Source organism: Amblyomma maculatum, chromosome 5, assembly GCF_055883805.1.
Source record: "Amblyomma maculatum isolate TAMU_Amacu chromosome 5, ASM5588380v1, whole genome shotgun sequence".
Classification (NCBI taxonomy): domain Eukaryota; kingdom Metazoa; phylum Arthropoda; class Arachnida; order Ixodida; family Ixodidae; genus Amblyomma; species Amblyomma maculatum.
This window is the reverse complement of record NC_139348.1, coordinates 118,484,552-118,507,927: the sequence shown is the minus strand read 5'-3', so window position 1 is coordinate 118,507,927 and position 23,376 is coordinate 118,484,552. Positions and strand designations below refer to the sequence as shown.

The 23,376-nt window shown below is 46.8% G+C and overlaps 2 protein-coding genes and 1 non-coding gene across 4 annotated transcripts in view; 1 reads left to right on the top strand and 2 right to left on the bottom strand.

Annotated features, from left to right (window-relative positions):
- The window catches only part of LOC146189319 (endothelin-converting enzyme 2-like), a 31,552-nt gene extending 9,961 nt beyond the window's left edge, over window positions 1-21,591 (top strand). Inside the window, exons 5-12 of the mRNA XM_084605239.1 lie at window positions 538-710; window positions 1,811-2,100; window positions 8,152-8,441; window positions 9,997-10,134; window positions 11,394-11,623; window positions 16,510-16,705; window positions 19,681-19,943; window positions 21,462-21,591. Coding sequence (XP_084461365.1) covers window positions 538-710; window positions 1,811-2,100; window positions 8,152-8,441; window positions 9,997-10,134; window positions 11,394-11,623; window positions 16,510-16,705; window positions 19,681-19,943; window positions 21,462-21,591 — 1,710 coding nt within the window. The remainder of the gene's footprint in view (window positions 1-537; window positions 711-1,810; window positions 2,101-8,151; window positions 8,442-9,996; window positions 10,135-11,393; window positions 11,624-16,509; window positions 16,706-19,680; window positions 19,944-21,461) is intronic.
- TRNAF-GAA (transfer RNA phenylalanine (anticodon GAA)) lies at window positions 4,425-4,497 on the bottom strand. The gene has a single exon. It is a non-coding gene; the product is annotated as a tRNA-Phe (tRNA).
- LOC146189318 (pseudouridine-5'-phosphatase-like) overlaps window positions 20,967-23,376 on the bottom strand; it is a 33,829-nt gene continuing 31,419 nt past the window's right edge. Inside the window, exon 5 of one of the 2 annotated variants that reach the window (XM_084604169.1) lies at window positions 20,967-23,101. The gene's annotated coding sequence lies outside the window, so the exon portion shown is untranslated. The remainder of the gene's footprint in view (window positions 23,102-23,376) is intronic. The other variant, XM_084604168.1, reaches the window with a different exon arrangement.

Genomic DNA, 23,376 nt, shown 5'->3' with positions numbered 1-23,376 from the left:
GACCAGGGAATACCGTTTATTAAGGTTATATAACTAAGCAAACACGCGACATGTGTTTCATCACTAGCCACTACATCGCGAGAATGAAGCGCCTCCCCTCTCCCTGAACTCATACACTCGAGGATACCATACAAAATTGAAGGGGCAATTATAAGCTCCGCGTTTAAAGGTATGGCGTGGCCGTGTTAATGACACACCTCTGCCGGCTTCCCTTGGCCTAGGCTATGGGGCAAACGGGATATACGTGTCCTGGATGACTGCCATGAATGCTGATCCCACGCTACCATCTGAAAGACGAAACCAGAGTTGGCTGCGTCTGCAACACCGCCATGTCACGTGGTCGCGCAGCACCGCACAACCTTACGACTAATAAGCATTTGGCAACGTCAGCTGACAGCTAACGCCTGAGTTTTCGCTCACAATGCGAACGCCGACAACACCAGACTTAAACGGGAAGATCTAATCCTTATAGCATCCTTCGTATCCTGTTGCCGGCTTACAGCCTTGTTTTAAATGGACTTCTGGGCCACGGCGCAGGCCCTGCTGGATTTTCTTCGCGACCGAGGCCTATCATGGCCCGAGGAACCGAGCGCGGGTCTTGTTTCGAGGTCGCTCCACGTGCTCCTGGACCTGTCCATTAACTGGGCTGTGGACATCTGGTTCCGGCTGACCTTCGTCAGGCGCCACTCTGGCAGCAAGCTCCACTTCAGGTGCAGTCTGTTCGAAACAAAGTTTAGGTCACTCGGGCTCCTACCGGGTAATTTTTAACCTACCGGGCTTAAATAAGGCTAAGCCCCACCTAATTTTTATTTCACTCGGGTTTATTTGTAGGCCGCACCAGAAAGCGTAAGGGGACAAAAATCTGGATATTCATTTAATTTATTTTATCCTCAGGGCTTGCAACTGCCAACAAAGGCAGTTGCAAGATTCTTGTTATCTGTATTCAAACTATTCAAACAGCGCGAAAAAGACGAAGACGGAACAAGCACAATACGGGCGCTGACTTTCAACTAAAGGTTTGTTACGCATGCATAAATTTATATATTTTCCCACAATATAATATGCACACAAAACAAAACAAAACATGCGAAGCAACGCTGCCCCGTCACTCGTCACTGATTCCTATCTTGCACTCCAGAAAAGTTGCTCTCGAGAAGGGCGAATTCGCGACTAACCATTGACAACGAAGGTTTACTAACGCTCGGAGAGTCCCCCTAATCAATGTGATAGGCTTCTACTAAATCTCGCACTGTTTGATCCTTATGCTTCAAAATAACAGACGCCTGATGAAGCAATGGGATGCACATGTGTTCGCTTTGTCAACAGTGCTGAGCTGGGTTCGAGGCGCCTGCTTCGTCGAGACGTGAAGACATGGGAGTCGAGACATGAAGACATGGGGGTCGAGACATGGAGGAGAAGAAAACAAAATCAACTTTATTGCGTTGAAAAGGTAGCTTGTCGACCGCTGAAGAATGAGGTCCCCATTACAGAGCTCTAGCTAGCCAAGCTATGCCGCTCCTGGGGCTCTGGTTTATCCGCGGAGACTGAAACATGCTCGAAGGATGGAACAGGCTACTAGAGCCCTGGGCTGAGTGCCCCGCTCTTAGTGGCACAATTCCTTTTTAAAAAATGCTTTCGCGACGCATATTATACTGCGGATAACTTCAGCAGTGAGTATGTCATGCATTGTCAGCTTCAAAGAGAAGGGGCATGTAAGTTGGAGCCCACGCAACTACAGCATGGAAATGACTGCACTACGTAGCACACACGTCCTCCACAAGAATAAGGCGCCGCTTTTGACACCCTGCAGGGAGCCCTTGGTGTCTCTGGCGATCATTGAGGAGCTCCACAAGCATGACGGATCCGATGGAGGCCACTCGCGGGTCGGCTCCCTTCTATTGCAGCTGCAAAACGCCACCCTGTACGCCGCCTTCAGCGCACGCAAAAATGGCGGTGAAGACCGCGTGTCGTCACTGCTTGATGGCGAGCAGCGAGTGCTGAGAACACTGCGTGACGCGGTCGACAGCTCGGCTTCCGAAGGCAACCGGCTCGCCAGGCTGACCCTCAGGGAAATTGGCCTGCTGACACCGGCATTTCCTGGTGACATTTTACTGCTCTTCTATAGCATATAGAAAGAGCGGTGATGCTCTTTCACTCTTATGTTGATCCTGTAGAGAGTGCGTGGTAACGTGTTCGGCGTAGTCTTCGCGGCTCCGCTCAGGCGCATGTCCCACATGTCCCGCGAGGCCACTCGACGCCGTGTACATCCGGTGCTCCGCGGAGCGGTCAGAAACACGCCTGCTCTCGGCGAGCGAGGAAAGAAGACTTCCCCGTTTATTAGTTCTTGGGATACACGAGACGGACAGTAAACACACGTGACTGTTGGCTGCTATACGCAGCATGCATGAAAAGGCTCCCAGCACAATCGGTTCCGCAAAGGAAGATTGATCATTTGGGAAAAAGAGCAACGGCATTCATTCGACCGGCAACGAAATGCATCGAAGGTGGAAATGCCAGAGAAAGAAGGACCAGAACCGCGAACAAGCTTTAGAAAAAATATGTCACGTCAGGTGGAGACGGTGGAACCTTCTCATGCACCGTACACTTAGAGTTAGTGAAAGAGGCAGTTTCTTTCGCTCCTACCTAACGACCCGCTACGGTGGCTCAGTGGTAGAGTGCTTGGAAAGTGAGCTGGAGTATCCGGGTTCGAACCCATGGCCACGGCAGCCGCGTTGCGATGGAGGCGGAACTCAAAATGCGCCGTTGTTTGCGCAACTTGCTTGCATTTTAACAATCCCTATAGGTGGTCTAAATTATTCCAAAGCCTTTCACAAGCTACAGTTTTAAGCGATATCTATATAGCAGGTTCGGCCGAAAAGCTATCGGCGTTGTAGTAGTTGTCGTAGTTGGCACCGTACGTGTATCGGATGTAATCGGGCGGTGAGTTAAATAAGTAAACCTATCCCCTCCTGGAGTGTTTAAGGTGTACAGACATTGCGCAGTGCTCAGACCTCTTTTGAGTTTCGCAGTCATGGCGAGGATCGAACCCACGTGCTCCGACTCACCCGAGCGCTGGCTCAGTAATAACTGAGAAACCGCAGCGGGTACGACAGAACAGTACATTGGTTGAACAAGTTGCAGCATTGCGGCTTTGTCTCATTGAAAATTGATGTTCGTCGCAAGGGCCCGATCGCTTCTGAACACCTGCTGACATTCGGTGCCACGACTCCGTGAAGCTCTCCGGACACCAAGGTTCCCATTTGTGCAAATGTCAAAGCTGGTTCCCTTTTAAGATAACAATTGCGCAGAATATTCCTTAGCTGATAAATTCACAATGAAAACAGACAAGCTTGCTTTTATGAAAACGAATCCTCGGAGTTGAAAAACTCGGTTTCGTAGAGCAAAAATTTTCACCTTCAAATTTCAAGGCACGCAAACTGGGCTGCCTTGCTGTATTTCTTTTTCTCGTGGCCCTATGCGTTAGAAGCCTGGGACACTTTATTATAACCACCCCGTTACGAACTCCCCAACTCCGCCATGACAAGGATACTGTTATATTATTTTTCTGTTCGCATATGTGTAGAAGGATCACACAAAACAGTCCATCCGTCTTCACCTTTTGGCTCCCTGTCCAAAAGCCAAAACGATCTTTTTAGCAGTATATTTTCATAAATGGGATCGAGTTATTTTACACAAACTGAGGTATAATAGCATTTAAGCCTCCATGCGAAGGCGGCCGCCCTGGTTTCTTTCGAGGCTCCTGAAATGTCAAATAAGGCGCGAAAAATTCTGGCTATGCTTTTTGTCTTTTCTTGCTTGAAATGCTGGCGGCTTTGTGTGTGTGTGTGTGTGTGTGTGTGTGTGTGTGTGTGTGTGTGTGTGTGTGTGTGTGTGTGTGTGTGTGTGTGTGTGTGTGTGTGTGTGTGTGTGTGTGTGTGTGTGTGTGTGTGTGTGTGTGTGTGTGTGTGTGTGTGTGTGTGTGTGTGTGTGTGTGTGTGTGTGTGTGTGTGTGTGTGTGTGTGTGTGTGTGTGTGTGTGTGTGTGTGTGTGTGTGTGTGTGTGTGTGTGTGTGTGTGTGAGAAATGTGAAGTACGGTGCAGTATCACGTCGAAATATAGCAAGGAAAAGGAAACGCACCTCCACGTGCAGTAACAAATACGTTACACGACGAGCTTGCTTTGATCTGATGGTGATATTAACCAGCAGAAGTTACATTCAATCCTACACCCGCTCATAGTTGTCTAGTTTCGCGTTTTTCGTTACTGCAAAAGCGCTGGGATCTGTGCTAATCGCGTTTCTGTCCTCCCAGTTTTGTAAATAATAACAAGATGGTCTTCGATTTTCTACTTGTGTTATATGTGTTTGCGCTCCAGAAAAAAAAAAAAAAAAAAAAAAGAACGACACAGCAAGGAAAAAAAAAGTACTGCCGAAACCCGGGATCGAACCAGGGACCTTTAGATCTTCAGTCTAACGCTCTCCCAACTGAGCTATTTCGGCCGTGGGAGCAGCTCTCTTATAAAACATCCTAAAGCATGACGAGGTATCCACTTAGAAAAGCATTGATTCATCATATCCACAAAGGACACAAACGCGTTACTTTCACACACAGCCACCACATTGTTTTTTACAAGTATTGCGCAAGCGTCCACGAGCCCCGACAGCTCGGTGCAGGGAACATGCCGCTGGAACGAGCGTCGTCTGCTCGGCTGTTCTGCTTCTTGGGCAGCAACCCCCACAAAGCAAACTTCACGGCCCAGTTCTGGGAACGTTCGTTTGTTTTGTGTTCTGTCTTCTGCGCATTTGCTGCTTTGTACTGGTGAAAAAAATAACTCTCCAAGCATGATGCCAGGCTTCGGTTGCGTTAGCGGGTAGCATCTCTAGGGCATACATTAATGCGCCGATATCAAGGGTCCTCTACATGGGATTCTGGTTCGTTACATTTTGCAACTGTATTATTTGACACGCTGAACTGTACACCATGTATGCTGTTTTTGAACAACTCCTACACTCTATATAGATGATAAAAACAATTGGCTGCAGCTCCGATTCGATAAATAGTAGCCGATGACGGGCAGGGGTAGCTTCGCACTATCAGAATAGCCTAGCAGACGACGCTCCATCGCGCGGTATTCGTAAAAACGTAGCCGCATTAAAGTGCTCTTTCAAGTGCTCTTCTAGAGCACTTTAGCCGCGTGCTACCACCATGGTTCCCACCCACCATGGTTTCCCTCCCTCCATGGTCCCCTCTACGTGTGGCTTCTCCTGAACCTCCGGGGCCGGCAATCCAGTGATTTCGCCGCATGATGCGGTGAAGGCACCTTAGTTGTCACAAGAGTATCTTCAGCACACGACAGCTGTTGGGGCACGCGTATCGTCTTTCAATCGTCTCGCACCTCAACCTTCCTTTCTCCGCAAGAAGCAGCGTTCAGGTGGGCCCGTGAATACATCTATGCATTTTCTTCAGTAGCAACACTGGGCAAACCACACAATTCTCGATGCCGACGGCTCGTGCTCATAATCATGGTTAAATGCTTCTGGCTGAATTGTCAGACGTAGCGTATGTTTTTATCTCTTCTAGGTGATAAAAAAAAAATGACACCTTGCGAGTCGTTATTGCGTATTTATCACTATGTGACTCAACATATGTATAAACTGCAAAACTTTTAAGGCGAAAGCCTTTAACGCCTCATCGTTGTCAGCAGGAGCTGTCGGCAGAGGGTGTCACAGTTTCGAGGGAGATAGTTAAAAGTAAATAAATACACCAAAAGTCATCGCCGGAGACTTAACAGAACAGAAAGCTAGCGCGAATTAGCATGCCGTGCCGACCCGGTTGCACGAGCGTATAGACCAACACCGTCTTTACCACGACCTACTGGTGTTTACAAATAAAGCGGCGCCGCAGCCGACTGGGGGTGAAAAGTAGGGTTAGCGCCCATAGGAATACATGGAACCGAAATATTTCAACGCAGCTTTCTCATTTCACAGGGCACATATGATATCATTATTCGGCACAGCGAAACCATGAGCACCTCAGAACAGATCGTTAAAGTATGAAATCTCATTACCGAGGCGAAGTATTTTTAAAATACTGCGAAAAGTATGGGGGTGCGAGTTGGGAGGGCGACCCATAGAAACGCGTGTAAACACAACTTGTCGCAACATTTTTCTCTTTTTGCAGAGCACCAGAAGTAGTGGCCGGTCGTTAAACGTTGGCCATCGCTTTGAACAAGACTGTGACCCTACTTTTCACCCTCAGTTGGTCCACCCTGGCGACAAAAGCCCCACCGCATCGGGCCTAGGTCACAGATCGGTGTTGGTGTATGCGGGTTATGGTTTAGCAAACGCGGCCCGATTATCGTAACTCGCTTAATTTATCTTGAAGTGCAGAAGATAAACATGGCTGATCACGTCGTCACATGCGGTGAAAAGACGCAGTAGCGTTCAGGTACTGATGTAGGTACATTCTTAATTGGAGCTACAAGATAGTAAAGGAACGCGTAGTTATATTTTGAACAGTGCTAAAGTTTATTCGCTGAACGTTAGGTATGGAACACATGTACGGGCAACGCAAGCAAATCTTTAAAAATGCATTATTAGTCGATCAAGACAAAACCAGCCCACTCGCGAATACCACGGGACCAAATTGTCAATTTTTAAGCTATCATCAAACCAAAATCTATCATATGTTCTCCCAATGCACTTTCATTTATTCACGGCAGTCATATGCGGCCATTTCCACTGAAATTTCTAGTCTCGCAGGAGGAATCTTTCACACATGTCATTCCCTTGGCATTGGCAACCACTTTGTTTCACAAGCAGTAGCGAGAACACACAGACAGACGTGCAGACCAGTGTTCTGGCCCTTGATTTTCCTTTATCGAAGTACGATCGGGGCTCGAACCTACGCCCAATGGCCAGGGGCAGCAGATATATTAGAGAGATTTAGCACACCGTGATCCGCGATCCGCTACCGTGATTCGCCACCGCACGTTCCACTGCGCATGCCCAGATTCCTTTGATGCCGATGGATGGCGCCACATTCTTGATGTCGGCACATAGACCTGCTGCATCGGAACCAATCAGCTTGTGCGCCCCGCCCACCAGCGGTAGAGGGTCACGGTGGCGGATCGCGGATCACGGTATGCTAAATCTCTCTATTTGCGCTATACCGCCGGGTCAACGTTTAGGGCGTAGGAAAATATGGTCTCCATCGATGGTAAAAAAAAAAAATACAAGGGTTGAACGCTGCTGAACCAAATATTGAGCGAAAGCATTAGCTGCGGGTGACCGAGCGTTCTTCTTCTCTTTTTCTTCTTGCTCAGCCCACATATATAGCCCCGCTTTAACCAAGCCGTATGAACGTGCCTTAGTGGCCTATATAGGGGTAACGTGAATGCCAGGGTCCTAGCAGGCTGATCCTTGGCAGCTCCTGCCAGCCCACACCCTAGTGTCACATGGCGTGTGACGTCACAGCGTCACGTGGGTAAGACGTGGCTACCGGCCACGCTACGCTGAAGGTTCGAAGCCTAGAGTAGTACTGCTTTCGTAAAAAGAAAGAAAACTGATAGATACTGAAGCGCCTATCACCCTCCCGCAGAAATATTTGCACATGCAGCACTGGGGATATCGATGATTAACTTATGGCCTCCACGTTTCCCCTTTCAACACATACATCATGCCGAGCAAGAATTACATAAATATACACTAGTGCCGCGCTCTGCCTACGAATGCGTCGTCAAGCAAATAACGGCGGAGTTTATATGTTGCCCTAATTTTTCTTTTGCGATGCGCTAATGACTGTAGGAATAGCAATCGTTCGTGCACTTTTTCTAGGCTTAGTAAAAAAACATTTTACGCTGCCATCGTGGCTGCCATTAACGCGAAGTTACCGCTTGCTCATTGTTGACAGGTGTCCGGAACATCTTAGTGGCTCAATATTGAAAATGGCAGAACTCTTTGACCTCTTTCGTGAAAATGTCTAGGGGCGCTATAAACCACGGATGTGACAGCCAAGCAGAAACCGCAAATGAAGAAACGCATAGCACGAGGTTTTATTGCACTCTGTCGTTTTCCTGTCGGCAGCCTCCATTCATTGTCATGCGCGAAAGTGTTATCTAAAAAAAAACATTAGCACCGTCATCTTCCCATCAGGCCAGACGTGGCTTCGGCTTCTGCGTTCCGTCCTGAACGGCACGGACATTCCCGTCAGTGCCGACGACCTGGTGATGGTGGACAACGGGCGCCTGCTGTCGTCACTGAACGACCTTGCGGTCACCATGGGAGCCAGCCTGCTGGACCAGCTGGCCCTGTGGTTCTTGCAGCTGCACGCCGACCTAATGCCTGCGCCGCCCGTCGACCAGGCGGAGAGAATGCAGGCCTGCCACGCCGGCGTCGAGCTGCGCTACGGGTTGGTGCTCAGCGCCGAGTACACCACCAACCAGGTTAGGAACCCGAAGAGAAGGCGAAGAGGCAAACCAAATATGCAATGCATTTAGCTACCGTTGTCGCCGCGGGAGAGAACACGGTGCCGAGCCGAAGGGGAACACCTAAAAAAACCGAAGGCGAACGCAAACGCTAAACGAACTCATAGTTGACCACACGGTCCTTACTCCCCGCTGCGGTGGCGCAATGATTACGACGCCCGACTGCTGTTTCGGACTCCTGGGTTCAAACCCGACCGTCGGCGGCTGCGTTTTTATGGGGACGAAACGGAGTGGCGTCCGTGTGCTCAGCGATGTCAGCGCACGTTAAAGAACTCCAGGTGGTCGAAAATTCCGGAGCCCTCCACTACGGCGTCTCTCATGTAGCCTGAGTCGCTTGGGGCGTTGAACCCTATCAACCAAACCAATCTTCATGCAGCGCCGTAAGGCAAAGATGCCAGGCGTGATAATAGAGAGAAATAGGTGCCGTAATCGAGGGCTCCCGAGTAGTTTCGACCACCTGGGAATCTTAACGTGCCCTGACATCGCACAACACATGGACACCCTCTTTATTTCGCCTCTATAGAAAAGCAACCGCCGTCAGTCATGTTCGAACCCAGGTACTCCAGCGCAGTAGTCAGCGTCATAACCACTGCACCACCACGACGCAGCTTTTCGTTTATAGGAAAGGAAAGGTGCGCTATATCGCCTTTCTTCGTGGACAGCTTAACCGCGCCATGGGGGAAAGGGGAATTGTAGGACTGTGCCGTAACGGATGTCTACGTAAGCTCATCCTGCACTGGGTGCGAAGAGAAAGCCGACCTTAGATACTGAGTCTTTCCTTTCCTGTAAACCAATTATTATTATTATTATTAAGGCGAAATCCTTACATGACTGAGGTTTAACTAGCGGAGCGGAGGAGCCATTGGCAGAGCCTTTCACAACACCAGAAGCATACGAGGAAATAATACGGGCGTGTAGGCAGAGGCGTAGGAAGTACGCACTTCCACATTACACACTAAGCCGAGAGCAATCCACTACACTTAGGCGACTACGAACAAACGTATTCAAACATAGCCCTGTACTACAAGATATGGCCCGCGCGATATAAAAGTGGATGCATCTTGCGCGGAGACATTGCTACATAAATATGCAAGGGTTAATTGGTAACGGTTACCGAGCGGGTCACCAGCAGAAAAAATGATGTGATCGGCGTCGGCACTTTTTATAAGTTTGGCTTCGTTTGGTTTGGGGGTTTTAATGCTTCGAAGAGGCTCAGGTTATGAGAGACACAGTGGTGGAAGGCTACGGAGTAATTTCGACCACCCGGGGACATTTACCGTGCACTGACATCACACAGCACACGGACGCCTCTTCCATCGAAACCGCCAGCGGTCGGGTTCGAATCCGGGTACTTCGACACAGTAGTCGGGCACACAGCTCTTCCATCTTTAGCGAGGGTTGGGATAGACGGTGATGTCATTTTTTGTCATGATGCATATTCTTAGATGAATGCGTGGGCAACAATAGTGTCATCTAAATGCACTTCCTCTCTCCTCCCCCCCTCTTTCCGTAGTTGGACAAGACTCGTCGGCACCAGATCGAGGACGTGGCTTACGGCGTGCGCGACCACATGGTGACCGTGCTCAAAGGAGACCCGCGGCTGCCCCGGGAAGTTAGGACGAAGCTAGCCACCAAAGTCGCCAACCTCACGGTGCGAGCAGGAGGCATCACGCACCACCCTTGTGAATGGCTGATGTCGTTATGATGCATGAAGCGAGGGTGGCATCTTTATAAGATATCATCAGGATTCAGCAAGTGCACTGAAAATTTGGCTTGGTTTGTAGTGATTACCGTCCCAATGTGACTTAGTCTATGAGAGCCGCCATAGTGAACGGAGGACTCCGGTAATTTAGACCACCTTGGCGTTCTTAAACGTACACTGACATCCCACAGCACACGGGAGCATAGCTTTTCGCCTCCACCCAAAAGCGGGGTACAGAGGTCGAGCGCCTTAAACACTGCGCCACGGCGGCGATGAACGATGGATATTTAACATTTGAAGCATAATTAAGTAACTTTAGCTGCATATAGTAAGTGTGCGAGTCGCTCTGTCCGCGGCATCAATAGCAAGTGATGATTGCGTCGGAAACGGAAATTGCGTTCCCGTCTGGCGGTATGTTTGCGGCATGTGTGGTTTAATGTCGCGAAGCTGCACTATGTGGACTACGAGATACTCTACAGAGTTGAGGGCTACGAATTAGGTTCCACTACGTGTGAATATTCTTCAACGTTCACTGAGATGGCACACTGTGTGCATTTTGTGACATCTAGCCTGCATCGAAATGCGACCCCCTAGACGGCGCCACAATCCGCGACCGTGGGTTGTACAGTCAAATGCAATTAGCCGCAGTGACACGTGAAGAAAAAGTCTGTTCTCTCTCAACCGCGCCATCGCGTGGGTTGTACAGTCAAATGCAATTAGCCGCAATGATGCGTGCAGAAAAAGTCACTATAATGTCTGTTCTCTCTCAACCGCGCCATCGCGTGGGTTGTACAGTCAAATGCAATTAGCCGCAATGATGCGTGCAGAAAAAGTCACTATAATGTCTGTTCTCTCTCAACCGCGCCATCGCGTGGGTTGTACAGTCAAATGCAATTAACCGCAGTGACGCGTGCAGAAAAAGTCACTATAATGTCTATTCTCTCTCAACCGCGCCATCGCGCACGCGCCTTGGTACTCCCCTGATGGGGCTGGGACAGGTAGGTCACCGCCGCTTGCGGCGGGGGCTAGCCTGCCACAGAATTTTTATCTGTTGTCGGCCGTCATTGCACCCGCTACCGTTTCGGTGGTGGACGACGGCTGTTGTTGCGGCGCGCGTCTTTCTCTCCCTCTTCCTTTTCTTTCTTCTCTATTTTCTCTTCTGTCTGCCCGAGGCAGCGGAGGTGGCTCAGCTACAGAGCCAGTAGCAGGCCCGTGCATTTTCTTTTCCTTCTTTCTACAGCCACAACAACACGCGCCAAATCCTCATGCAGATGGAGCTTTGGCCGAGCAGCGCTCTGAATGACGCCTGGCTGACGCAGCTCTACAATGCCTTCCCCGACCGAGCGCCTTCGTACGTTCACTTCTGGCTGGCCGCGGCCGTGGCACAACGCTCCGTGCTGCTGAAGGAGGCTGCCAGCGCCACATTCAACATCGGCGGGTTCGTATACATAAGGAATGTATATACAGGGCATCTCACTCGTCACGAGAAAGTTCCACACATGGTCATCGTCCTCTCATGCAAAGAAATAATAGCGAGTTAGCTGAACCTTTCAGTACCCAGTACGCCTCGTAAGACCAAGTAGGCGGGGTCACCTGGACAATGTGACCACACATAGTTGCGGTGGACAAAGAGCAGTGAAGATGGAGAAATGTACTAATTTTGGCGGCACTATTAAGTTATCCCTCATTACAATGGTTTCAAGGGCGCCGTCGCATGAGCGTATGAGGGAATTTGTGTTCGCCTCAATTCCATGTTGCGACTTGGTGGAGCCGTATATATTTCTGAATAAGCATTTTACTTGCAACCTTATTTATTCGGCCATAACGTCCAAAAACCAACAGCAAGTGTACAAGCCCCCCCCCCCCCCCCCCCCCCTTCCGAGAAAAATATCTCCTAACGTAGACATTTAATCAATGGTGCTGACCATGCGACGACACAGGAGCTTCCATAGATTCAAATTGTGCGATTCTCTGAAAGACACCTTTGCATGTCTTGAGTGACGTTTCGGCTCCTGCTGATGGCTGACTCAAGTTGCGAGTACTAGATATCCGACGCAGATCGGAATACGATTGGTACCAGTGACTAATTTGAGGCCCACAATTTTGCTCCAGAAACAACTTCCTCACTGAGTGCGATAGCAACACAAAGCCCGGAAACCACCTCAACGGGTTCCTTATGCAATGACATAAAGCTATGAGACCATTGGAGTCTGCTGATTTATAGAGAAATCCTACTAACTACAGACCCATTTCCCTAACATCAATATGCTCCAAACTATTAGAACACATCTTGTTTTCTCACATCATGAACCATTTAAACTTAAATAATCTGCTTCTAGAAAACCAGCATGGTTTCCGGTACAAAAGATCATGTCAAACGCAGTTATTTGAATTAGTTACTGACCTACATCATGCGCAACATATGTCCCTTGACACAGACGCAATTTTTATCGATTTTTCAAAAGCCTTTGATCGTGTTCCTCACAAACGTTTACTGTTAAAAACTTGCAGCTTGATGATAACACGGCCAGATGGATCGCTGAATTCTTGACTAATCGTTTCCAATCAGTTAAGATAAATGATTGCATCTCTAACCCTGCACGTGTAAAATCAGGTGTCCCACAAGGGACAGTTCTCGGGCCTTTGCTCTTTTTAATTTACATAAATGACATAGCAAGTAACATCAACTCATCAATTCGCCTTTTTGCAGACGACTGCGTAATCTATAAAACAATTAATATCTAACGCGGAAGATGCACATACGCTCCAGTCCGAACAGGCTAACTGAATGGTGCCGTACTTGGCAAATGAAAATCAATGAAGAAAAAACTAAACATATAAGATTTTCGTCTGTTCCAGGACCGTTACTAAGCGTGTACACAATCAACGGTAAAGCTGTTGAATCTGTTTCTTCTATAAAATATCTGGGTGTTCATTTGCATTTTAATCTCTCTTGGAATGCTCATATAGACCTCATCACCGACAAAGCTTTCAGAAAACTTGGCATAGGCGCCGTTTACACCTCGCAAATTCTAACACAAGACATCAAGCTTACACTACACTGATAAGGCCAACCTTAGAATATGCTTCCGTCATATGGCATCCTCACCAGGACTCCCTTTCGAATCTTCTTGAATCCGTCCAAAATAAAGCAGCAAGATTCATTACATCATCCTACTCAAGATTTCAGAGCGTATCATCAATTAAAGAAATTTTAAACCTGCCATCGCTCGCTTTCAGAAGCAAGTTTGCGAGATTATCATTTCTTCACACATTATACTACAGCAATTCGAAATTTGCTCGCTCCCATCTTCTTCCTGCTCCTCACGTCTCATCCCGGCTTGACCATGCGAACAAAATCCTCCCACTGTTCGCACGAACAAAAAAATACCAATATTCACCACTCTCTTTAGCAATAAATGAATGAAATGAGTTGGCGTCAAATATCGCTGTTTTGACTGATTTATCAGAGTTTCAAGCAGCATTGCTAGCTTCTTCAGACGCATCGTAGTCAATATGCGCGGTTTTGTCGTTCCCTGTATAGAGCTTCCTTTCCTTGATTCTTTCGGTGTAATCTGTGTTTTTCTGAGTCAGTGAGATCTCAAATGTTTCATTTATTATTTTTTTTCTGGTTTTAGTTTCAGCTTTGTAGTGTCTGTCATGCGCGATGTGCATGTTTTTCCCTTTTGCTGAAATCACTGCACATTTTTATCTTTTTACAGTTCTCTTATTATGTTGAAATATTGCTTGCCCGACTATTTTTTTCGTTTTGTATAAAGATTACTATGACTAGTTATATACTTCCCTCACATACCACCATAACATCATCTGTTAATCTGTTTTTGTTCTACCCTGATTTGCTTCCACATCCCCCCCTATGTAATGCCCTATTGGGCCTTTAGGGTATTTCAAATAAAATAAATAAATAAATAAAATGCGAAAGCATGCGCTGCTGCAATGCGTCTTTTGTTGAAACCTTGTTTTGGTATGATGTCATCTATAGTGACATGACTTTAAAGCTCATTTTGTGTCATCTTTCACGTGATGTCATCACTAATTATACTAATCATCCTCATTATCATCATTTAAATTACGCTTGCCATTAATTATGCTTCAATATCAATAATGATGTGCATCATTAATTAAATGTCACGCAATGTCATCGCTATTCACACTAATCGCCCCTATGATTATCATTTTATTTACTTTTGTAATCATATAATTATGCTGTAATTAATAAATCATGTGTCATTTATTTGTGTGCAATATAACGATTGTTAGCTTGTCGTCATCGCTTATTAATCACGGTATATTACACCATTCACTATTCAACTGCTCAATTACATTACACTCATACACACTGAACGATTGAACTTCGACACGTGACGTCGCAATAAATGGTATCATTTGCGGGCACATTTTGCGGACAAGGTTTCAGGTGAAGGGGTTCGCGTGTGAAGAGCCATATGAAGAGCTATAACAAACAAAGCCGCGGTGTGGTCGCGCGACGCAGCCGTGTATAGGTACATACACAAGCTGTATACGTTAAATAAATTATCCTTGATGAAGGCTGCCAGGGATCTCAAAGGTAGGCGCCGACCCGCCTCTAGAATGCGGCGGTGTAAAGCTCGGCACAAGCTCAACTGGATCAGAAGCGAGAGTGGACGATTTTGCCTATATGACCACGCCCCTTTGATGTCATGTTGTTTACACTACGACCTACGGTTGGTCATGGTTTACACAACGGGCTTATTTACACAGGGTTTACTCGAGTATAGATATAACTGCATCCGCCAACGTGTCGATGTGAATAATTTGAAAGAAATCGCGATAAAACGTTATAGTCAACTAGCTCCAGGAATCCGCTTTCCTGAAAAGTCGTTGCGGGTAGAATTCACAAACGTACGCACGCACACACATCACACTTCGCACATGCGGTAGAATTCTGCCCGCGGTCCCTGACACTCAGGTTTAAAAATCCCGACGCCACGAATAACTATCCATATTTTCCTTTCAAGAAATAACCGCCGTCGTTTCATTACAGACTGCGATCATATCTTTTCACAGAGTTACTGATGCGCACATGCGCCACATCCCAGGTATAGCACCGAACATGAAAATAATGTTATAAATTTATTATCTAAGTTACCTGAATGTTGCTTAACATTCTGTGACATAAAAATAACATTAATAAAACAATCAAAAGAAACATTTTTCTAACATTTACTTTGAATGTTATGATAATGTTATTGCTTATGTTGCATTGTAAACATTAATTATTTTAATGTTAAACAAATGTTCTTCTAATATTGTCTCCTAAATTAATATTTGGGTCATAACTATAAAACAACATAGCATATATATTTTAAATACTGAGTCCCAGGACTTTCGCCCTTTTTCTTCCAGAAATTGTTTTTTTTTTTCAATAACATTTCTTTGCAACTAGAGCTATGAGATGATGCCCACCGTAGAATGCAAGCACAGCCCTAACATTTTGCAAGAAAGTATTGCTTATTATCTTTTCGCCACTATCACTCATGAAACACCCGTCGGCGATGGATATAAAAAGTTGACTGCTATTTGTTCAGAGGTGAGTATAGTGAGTTTAAGAATGGTGCTGTATTATGGAGTTGTGCTATATTGTGGTGTTTGTAAAGCGGTGGAATCTGTGTACCATCACGAGCAGTGGTCTTACATGCTCGTGCAAGGTTGCTCTACTTTTTCACGAATGTTACATTTATGTTGCATAAACATCAAATTTACGTTGTTTAAATGTTTATGGAAACATTATACCAAATATTTAGATGTAACATTTTTAAAACATTAGAAAAAAAAGGACATTAACAACATCAAAATAATGTTCTACTGAAACAAAAATGTAACATTGCTCTAATGTTTCGGTGCTACCTGGGATATTGCTTCAGTTCCCGTCTGGGGAGTGCAAATTAAGCAGCCGAAAATTCAGACAAGCGGGTTCTTTTGCCAAACGAATGCGGAAGTGCTACACGCATTGATATCATGAGGAAAAATTGAAAAGACCTACCCCGGTTCGCCTTCGTCACGTACGGCGTCACGTACTGCGTCGAGCGCCCAAAACGCCTGACGCTTGCTTCTACCCCTCTGGATGAGGACTGCTTGTCATGCATGTGAATATATATCACACAAAACTAAACCTGCACATCGTCTAGTAGGAGGCCGGCTGGAAACACTAGGCGCGCACTGCACGGACAGCACGAAAGAAAAGTCACCCCCCCCTCCCCCCTTTCCATTAGGGCGCAGCTAGCTTGCGTCCCTCAATTTTTTTTATTGTTTTATTCTGTGCAGCGAAGACAATCGCCTGTGGCTCCCAAACGCCGCCCGGGATCCCCCGGCCGACTACGAGTACTGGAACAACCGCCTGGTGCTGAGTCCCGCGGTTCTGCAGGCGCCCCTCTACTACGCCCACGCGTCAGACGCCATTGTCTACGCCGGCCTCGGAGCCACGCTGGCCAGGCTTATGGCCAGGGCGTTCGACGAGCGGGTGAGGCAAGAGCGCACGTTTGTCAAAGGTGGCGCTGTGGATATATTTCAGTGCTGAGACTGGGCACTGCCAGAAGAACCGGATGCTTTTAGAACGTAAGCTGTATAGACCTTTGCAACGAGGGCCTCCTAGGCGTCGCCATATTGCTCGCTGGGCTGTTGTGTGCGCCTGACGTCAGCATGGTGGAAGCGGCAGCGGAACCGGTTTGCAACAGTCCAGAGAGGAGGCGTTTGGACAACCTCCTCGCCCGATGCTAAGGCCTATACAGTCCAACTTCGGATTTTGCTTGTACCCGAATGACCTCGACCCAAGTGTAGGAATATCCGCCGAAAAGTGAAACAGTACCATGGTGGCAAAGATGCCCGACTACTGTGCCAGAGTGCTCGATCGGGATCGAACGAGACTGATGGCGGGTGCGTTTCGATGGAGGCGAAACGGATAGGCGTCCGTGCGCTGTGCGATGCCAGTGCACGTTAAAGATGCCCAGGTGGTCGAATTACTCTGGAGCCCTTCACTACGGCACCCCTTTTTTCTCCTTCCGCTTTCACTCCTATTTGAGCCTGCCTTCCCTTACGGCGCGCAGTACAGGAGGAATCAACATTTATTAGACCCGAAATAATTCGGTGGTACATGCAGGCACCACACGGGGTGGTTCCCTAGTTGCGGGACCCATATGTTCCCAGCAGCTCCTGGCCGCTGTCCAGAAAAACTGACATGCTGTGCCTTTCCTGTAAACCAATTATTATTATTATTTTATGCGCCCACCCCTATAAAAAAAACTTCAACAAAAATATGGAAAAAAATGGCTGAGATTTAATCCTGCTAAACCTGGTTATACAAGCGAAGCAAAAGCGTCGTTTTGCTTGCTAAGGCTGAGGTCTACAGCGAATAAATCACGACCTACTGGATTAAATTGACGAGGCTATGAAGTCGAGGACGCCGTCAAATTCAATAAGAGAGTATTTGCCATCTAAAGGTAAAGTGGCATACCATATGCCGCCAGGCTGGGCCGGTTGGGGGTGAAAACTAGGCCTAGCGCCCATACGAATACATGGACCCGAAAAGTTTCAAAGCATTTTTAATTTCACGGCGCACCTATGAGCTCGTTATTCGGTATACAGAGCAGCCATGAACATCCTACAACAGATCACGAAAGTATAAAATCTCATTAACGAGGCGAAGTATTTTTAAAATACCGCGAAACGTATGCGGGTGCGAGTTGGGAGGCCGACCCATAAAAACATGTAAATATAACTTACCGCAACATTTTAGTCGGTTCAGCAGCGTTGCACTCTTCTCATTTTTTGGTGAACGTCTTGTATCACGCCCCGACATCATGGTGCATGGCACACTACATTCCCTTGCAAGTACTGCAAGTCTTACGACTTGCGGGACCGTTCACAGCACGATAAACTGACCGCGCACAGTTGCAGACGGCAATGCACCACCAGCGCTGTCGCTAGCAGACGCTCCGGAGCTGGAGGCGGCCGCGGTGGGTATCGCCAGCTGCGCTGTCGTCTGCTGCAATGCGCGACTCTTGTTCGGTCCGTATTGTCGTACGGCGTTTGACAACTGCCTTTTAAATGTAATTCTGTCTAGGATGTATCACTTGAGGGACAGTATTATGAGGCTAATTTACTCCATGCGGCAGCATATCGGACGGTAAACAAAATTACGCGATTCGTTGCATGAGCATTTTGGGGGTGTCTGGATTCACAACATAGATTATTCGGGGAGTTTTAAAAATAGACTGCCACCGCATTGATGCAGCATACTTCTTCAAAACGCTAGCCAATGCTCAATGACCGGCCATCGCTTCTGGTGTACTGCGAAACAAGAAAAATGGTGCAGTAAGTTCCGTTTACTTGTTTTTAAGGGTCCCCCTCCCAACTCGCACCCCCATACGTTTCGCTGTTTTAAAAACATTTCGCCTCATTCAGGAGATTTCATACTTTCACGAGCTGTTCTAGGATGTTCATGGTTACTCTGCACCGAATCGAGATCACAGGTGTCTCGAGAAATTAATAAACTGCTTAGAAATATTTCAGTTCAATGTACTCCTATGGGCGCTAACCCTATTTTTCACTCCCAGTCGGCTGCGACGCCGCGAGCGCCCCCTTTGTTGCGACCTCTGACTCGTTGAAGGTCAAGCGGCCTGCCAGCTTGAAATCGCGTTGTGAAGCCTCCGCTTCAAAAAAAAAAAAAAAAAAAAAAAAAAAAAGAAAAAAAAAGGGCAGTGGCTTAGCTCGGCTATGCTGGGAGCTGGGATATACGTAGCAAGAGCTACTTTCTCTGGTTTCGGCATGTTGCCGAGCCTATTGTTGAACTTATATTGTTTAGTAATGAAGGGACATATTAGTTTTCACACTTTTTTTTTTCATCATTTGAACTTTTTGACAGTCGAATGGTATGGCCAGTTAAACGACGGGCGTTTACATCCTCTTCTGTCGCTCCACTTCGATAAGATCTGCGCAGATGTTATCGAAGTGAAAACGCGAAGCTTGATAGTCCACAAGCGGCCCCTCTGTTCGGCCATTGACGGCTACCAAAGACGGCTACCGCCCACGCACGAAAGAGGAGGCCGAGGAGGCGCCTGAGTACAGTGGCTAGCCACTGTACCTCGAGTATGCGCGCAGGCGTTTCGAAAGCTCTCTTTTCGGCTAGATTACCAAAATTCTTCAGCCATTGCTGCGAAGGTAATCATGTTTCCGAAACTGTAAAAGTTAATATTGTTATTATTGAAGACTGGCTGCAGTGCTCTCCCAGGAGTCAAAATTAGGTATTTAGAACCCATTACTTCCCTGATTTCTGATGTTCGCCAAGGTTGGTATCGTAATTGTTCCACACGTGCAGTCTTCCTACCTCAAAATCCTATTTTAAATATTAATGGCTGGCTTCCCTGAAACATCGTGTATATATAAACCAGTTACTGCTAATACACTGCAGGTTATGACCGACTCCTGCCATTCCTGCAGGGCATCGAGGTGAGCGGCGACGGACAGCTTGGCGCCGGCTGGCTGTCGGCGTCGGCGCGCCATCACTTCCACCAGCGAGCAGTGGGCGACTGCTGGGAGCCTGCGCTAGAGGCCACCATCACGGCGTACGCCACCGCGGCACTGAAGTCGGGTAGCGAGCCAGGGTTACGCCTGGACCGCGTCTATCCACCCACACAGCTGTTCTTCCTCAGCTTCTGCCAGCCATTGTGTGGACTACCCGCCAATGGGGCAAAAGATCACGGGTAATAATGTTACATGGACAGGAGAAGAGCAGTGACTGCACTGTCGGTGGTCACAGATGAAGGTAGTGGTAGGAGAAGATCCACACGCTATGGCTAGGCTTTGGTTTGTTTCAAGTTCTCAGAGGGAAAGATAGTCTTACTACACCTTATTGGTACAAGCAAAGACATTGTCATATATCAGCACCTTTCGCTAACAAGACAAGCCTCTTTCAGTCCTGGACTAGCTGGTTCCATTTTGGAACCAGTTTGATTGCCTGCCAACCGATATATCAGCTAATTCTATCTGAATATTCACCCTTGTGTAAAGGCCTGGCATACAGGGCCCGTATTTTGAGTTTGTGTCATTATCGAAGTGTCGCTACCTCACGTGACCTCGAGTCGTTTGATTGGTGGAAATGTCGGAACATGATATTGCCATCTCTTCCGGTTCCGTAGTGGCCACATCCGGTTCCGGTGTTTTGACCAATCAGATCATTCGAGGTCATGTGAGATAGAGACACTTCAATATCGACGCAAACTCAGAATACGGGCCTAGGCCCACTTTAATTAATAGCCAATGCCAGGTTTTAAATAACCTTTTTCTCACATCAGCTCCCCCGGACCACTTAATGCATGTCCTCAACTTGCATGAAAGAGTAATCTAGGGCCAGTGAACATTTAATGTTAAAAATACAAGGCTAACTAAGCTCCATGAGTTGTACTAAATGAATTCTGTTTTGCTTTTAGTTTTTATCTGCATGCGCTTGGTTCAAAATCGCATAAAATTGCCTTTCTGGTTTTGTTCGTTTTCTTCGGATACGTGTCTTCAGTGGACACTCATTTTCTGAATTATTGATTAATAAGTTGTGCGTGTATCCCTAGGTCGCCTATTTACATTTAAATTGTAGAGCTTTCACACACTTAATATGTCCTAGCTTTATGTAAGAATGGCACAATTTTATACTGAACATGTGCCTTTCCATCACAGCTTGATTATGGCAGAGAATCCATTTGAGAAAATTTTATTTTTTAGTTTTCTATAAAATGACAATATCTTAAAATGTTTACTGTTATAGCAACTCATTAACCAAACAATTAAACCTTGGATATGCTTAGTTGCTCACATGCGCAATAAAATACTGTTGATGTAATAGAGACCAGCAAGCGTTCTGGTGGCCCACCTGTAATAGTTAAAGGTTGGTTTTATTCGTATGGGCATCTTATAGGGTTATAGGGCTTAGCGTCCCAAAGTGACTCATGTTTTGAGGGGCACCGTTGTGGAGGGGTTCCAGATTACATTGACCGCCTGGGGTTCCCTAAAGTGCACCGACATTGGAAGCAAATGGGAGCCTTGCTTTCTGCCCTGATGAGAAAGCGGTCACCGTGACAGAGATTGAAACCATGTCCTTGGGTTCAGCAGTCGAGCACCCAAAAATGAGCCAGCAGGGTCTGTGATAGTAAATGTCCACTATGCTAGAAGTGTTTAGTGTCATGTGCACAAAGATTAGTTGCATCTTTCCATTTTTCCTCTCTACACAGGCCAAGCCCTCCCAACGAGCGCCTCTGCAACCAGATCTTGATGAATACGCGGCATTTTTCCTCCGCCTTTGGCTGCCACATCGGGGAGCATCCTATGGCTCCCGCATCCATCTGTGGTGAAACAGAGTGAAAAGCAGTGCAGTGGAGCACAACACTTGTTGCTTTCACTGCGCTTCCTGGGAGGTATCCAGTCGCAGGATTATATTGCTGAGGACCCATGTCTGAACATCCTAGTTGACCTTGACGCAGGGACTGCAACTGATGCAGATCGCTCAACAACAGTTTTCAATTTTGGCTTCACTTTTACACCACCAGCTAATTAGTCTCTATATCATGTGCTGACTATTTTCACACTTCCAGGCTTCCCCAAAACATGCCCATTTGCTATAATGCAAAATATGTATGTCAGACAGACATTTATGTGTTCCTTTGCTTTTATGTGAATATTCATGTTTGTTATTTTATTTGCGAGCTTTCAGTTTATCTGACAGATACTGTGCTCACAGTCTGCGAGCAACACTTTTGAGTCCCTCGTCGAAATCTGACAAAGTGCAGCTCTTGCAGACACTTTCAATGTATTATTTGAGGCCTTAGACCTGTCTCATGTCGGCTGGTAGTGAGTACCTTCAGGTGACTATGTATTCACAACATCATTATATGCCTATAACACCAGTGCTTGCTAACCACTTCCCACTTTGAGTTGGCACTTATTCTTTATATCCTCAATGATTTCCTCACAGGTTTGCCCTCTGTCAAATGTGAATCTATTAGATGATGAGGCATTAGAAACAATACCAAACACTGTGCCATCAAGCTGAAATCCATGGGTGAACAGAGTTAGTGTGCAGGGTTAATGCTACACTAGCTGTAAACCTACACCTGATTGGTCCCTCTATAATGCACTGCAAAAGGGAGCAAGAGGTTTGGTTTAGTTTGTGGGGTTTTATGTCACAAAGCAACTCGGGCTATTAGAGATGCCATAGTGAAGGGCTCTGGAAATTTTTACACAACAGAATGTACTTATTACAAATTATTTCTTAAAATCTTGAAATTTATTCCTTAAAGCTTTAAAAATCAGCCTAATTAAAACAGCACACGGCAAAACTGTCAAATTTGCACAGTTCCAACATACTAAAAAAACAATGCACTGTAATCCACCTGACAAAATTAATGGGAAGTTGGAATAGTCATGGCTGCAATAAATGCAAATTGGTTCACAACATCAATTTGAGAAAAAGAAAAGAGTTAAAGTTTCATCTCTGTAGCCATACCATAATAATACAGAGAAGCCTTGAGTAAATATCCAGAATGTAAGCGTGGCTATTTCAGTAGCTTGAAGCCGGAGACTGTCAAAAGACACTCTTGGCTAGTCCACTTCGGCTGCTGCTTGTGGGGTTTAACATCCTAAAGCGATGCAGGCTATGAGAGACGCCGTAGAGGAGGACTCTGGAAATTTCGACCACCTGGGGTTCCTTAACGTTCATCGACGTCGCACAGCACATGGGCGCCTTGCTTCTCGCCTCCAATGAAAAGCGGCTGCCGAGGCTAGGATTTGATCCTGCATCCTTAGGAACAGTAGTCGAGCGCAGTAACCACTGCACCACCGGGTTGTCCACTTTGGATGCGGTTGCTGGTCTGCACTGCGTCATAACGTCCGCGAGACAATAAATGTGTAGCAAATATTGCAGGTTTAAAGGCAACATTTAAGAACCTAGACAAGGGCTTCAAAAAACATATAACACACAGAAAATGAAGTGCAAACAAGTGGGCGGTCGGCAATTCACAATTTTGTATGTCTCGCATGTTTAGGTTAGAATACTGCACAGGTGGTAGTTATTCGCCCATGTCCAATAGTACTCTAACGTAACCAGCCCGGCCCATGAAGTAACCAGGAAGGCTCAGCACCGAAAACAAC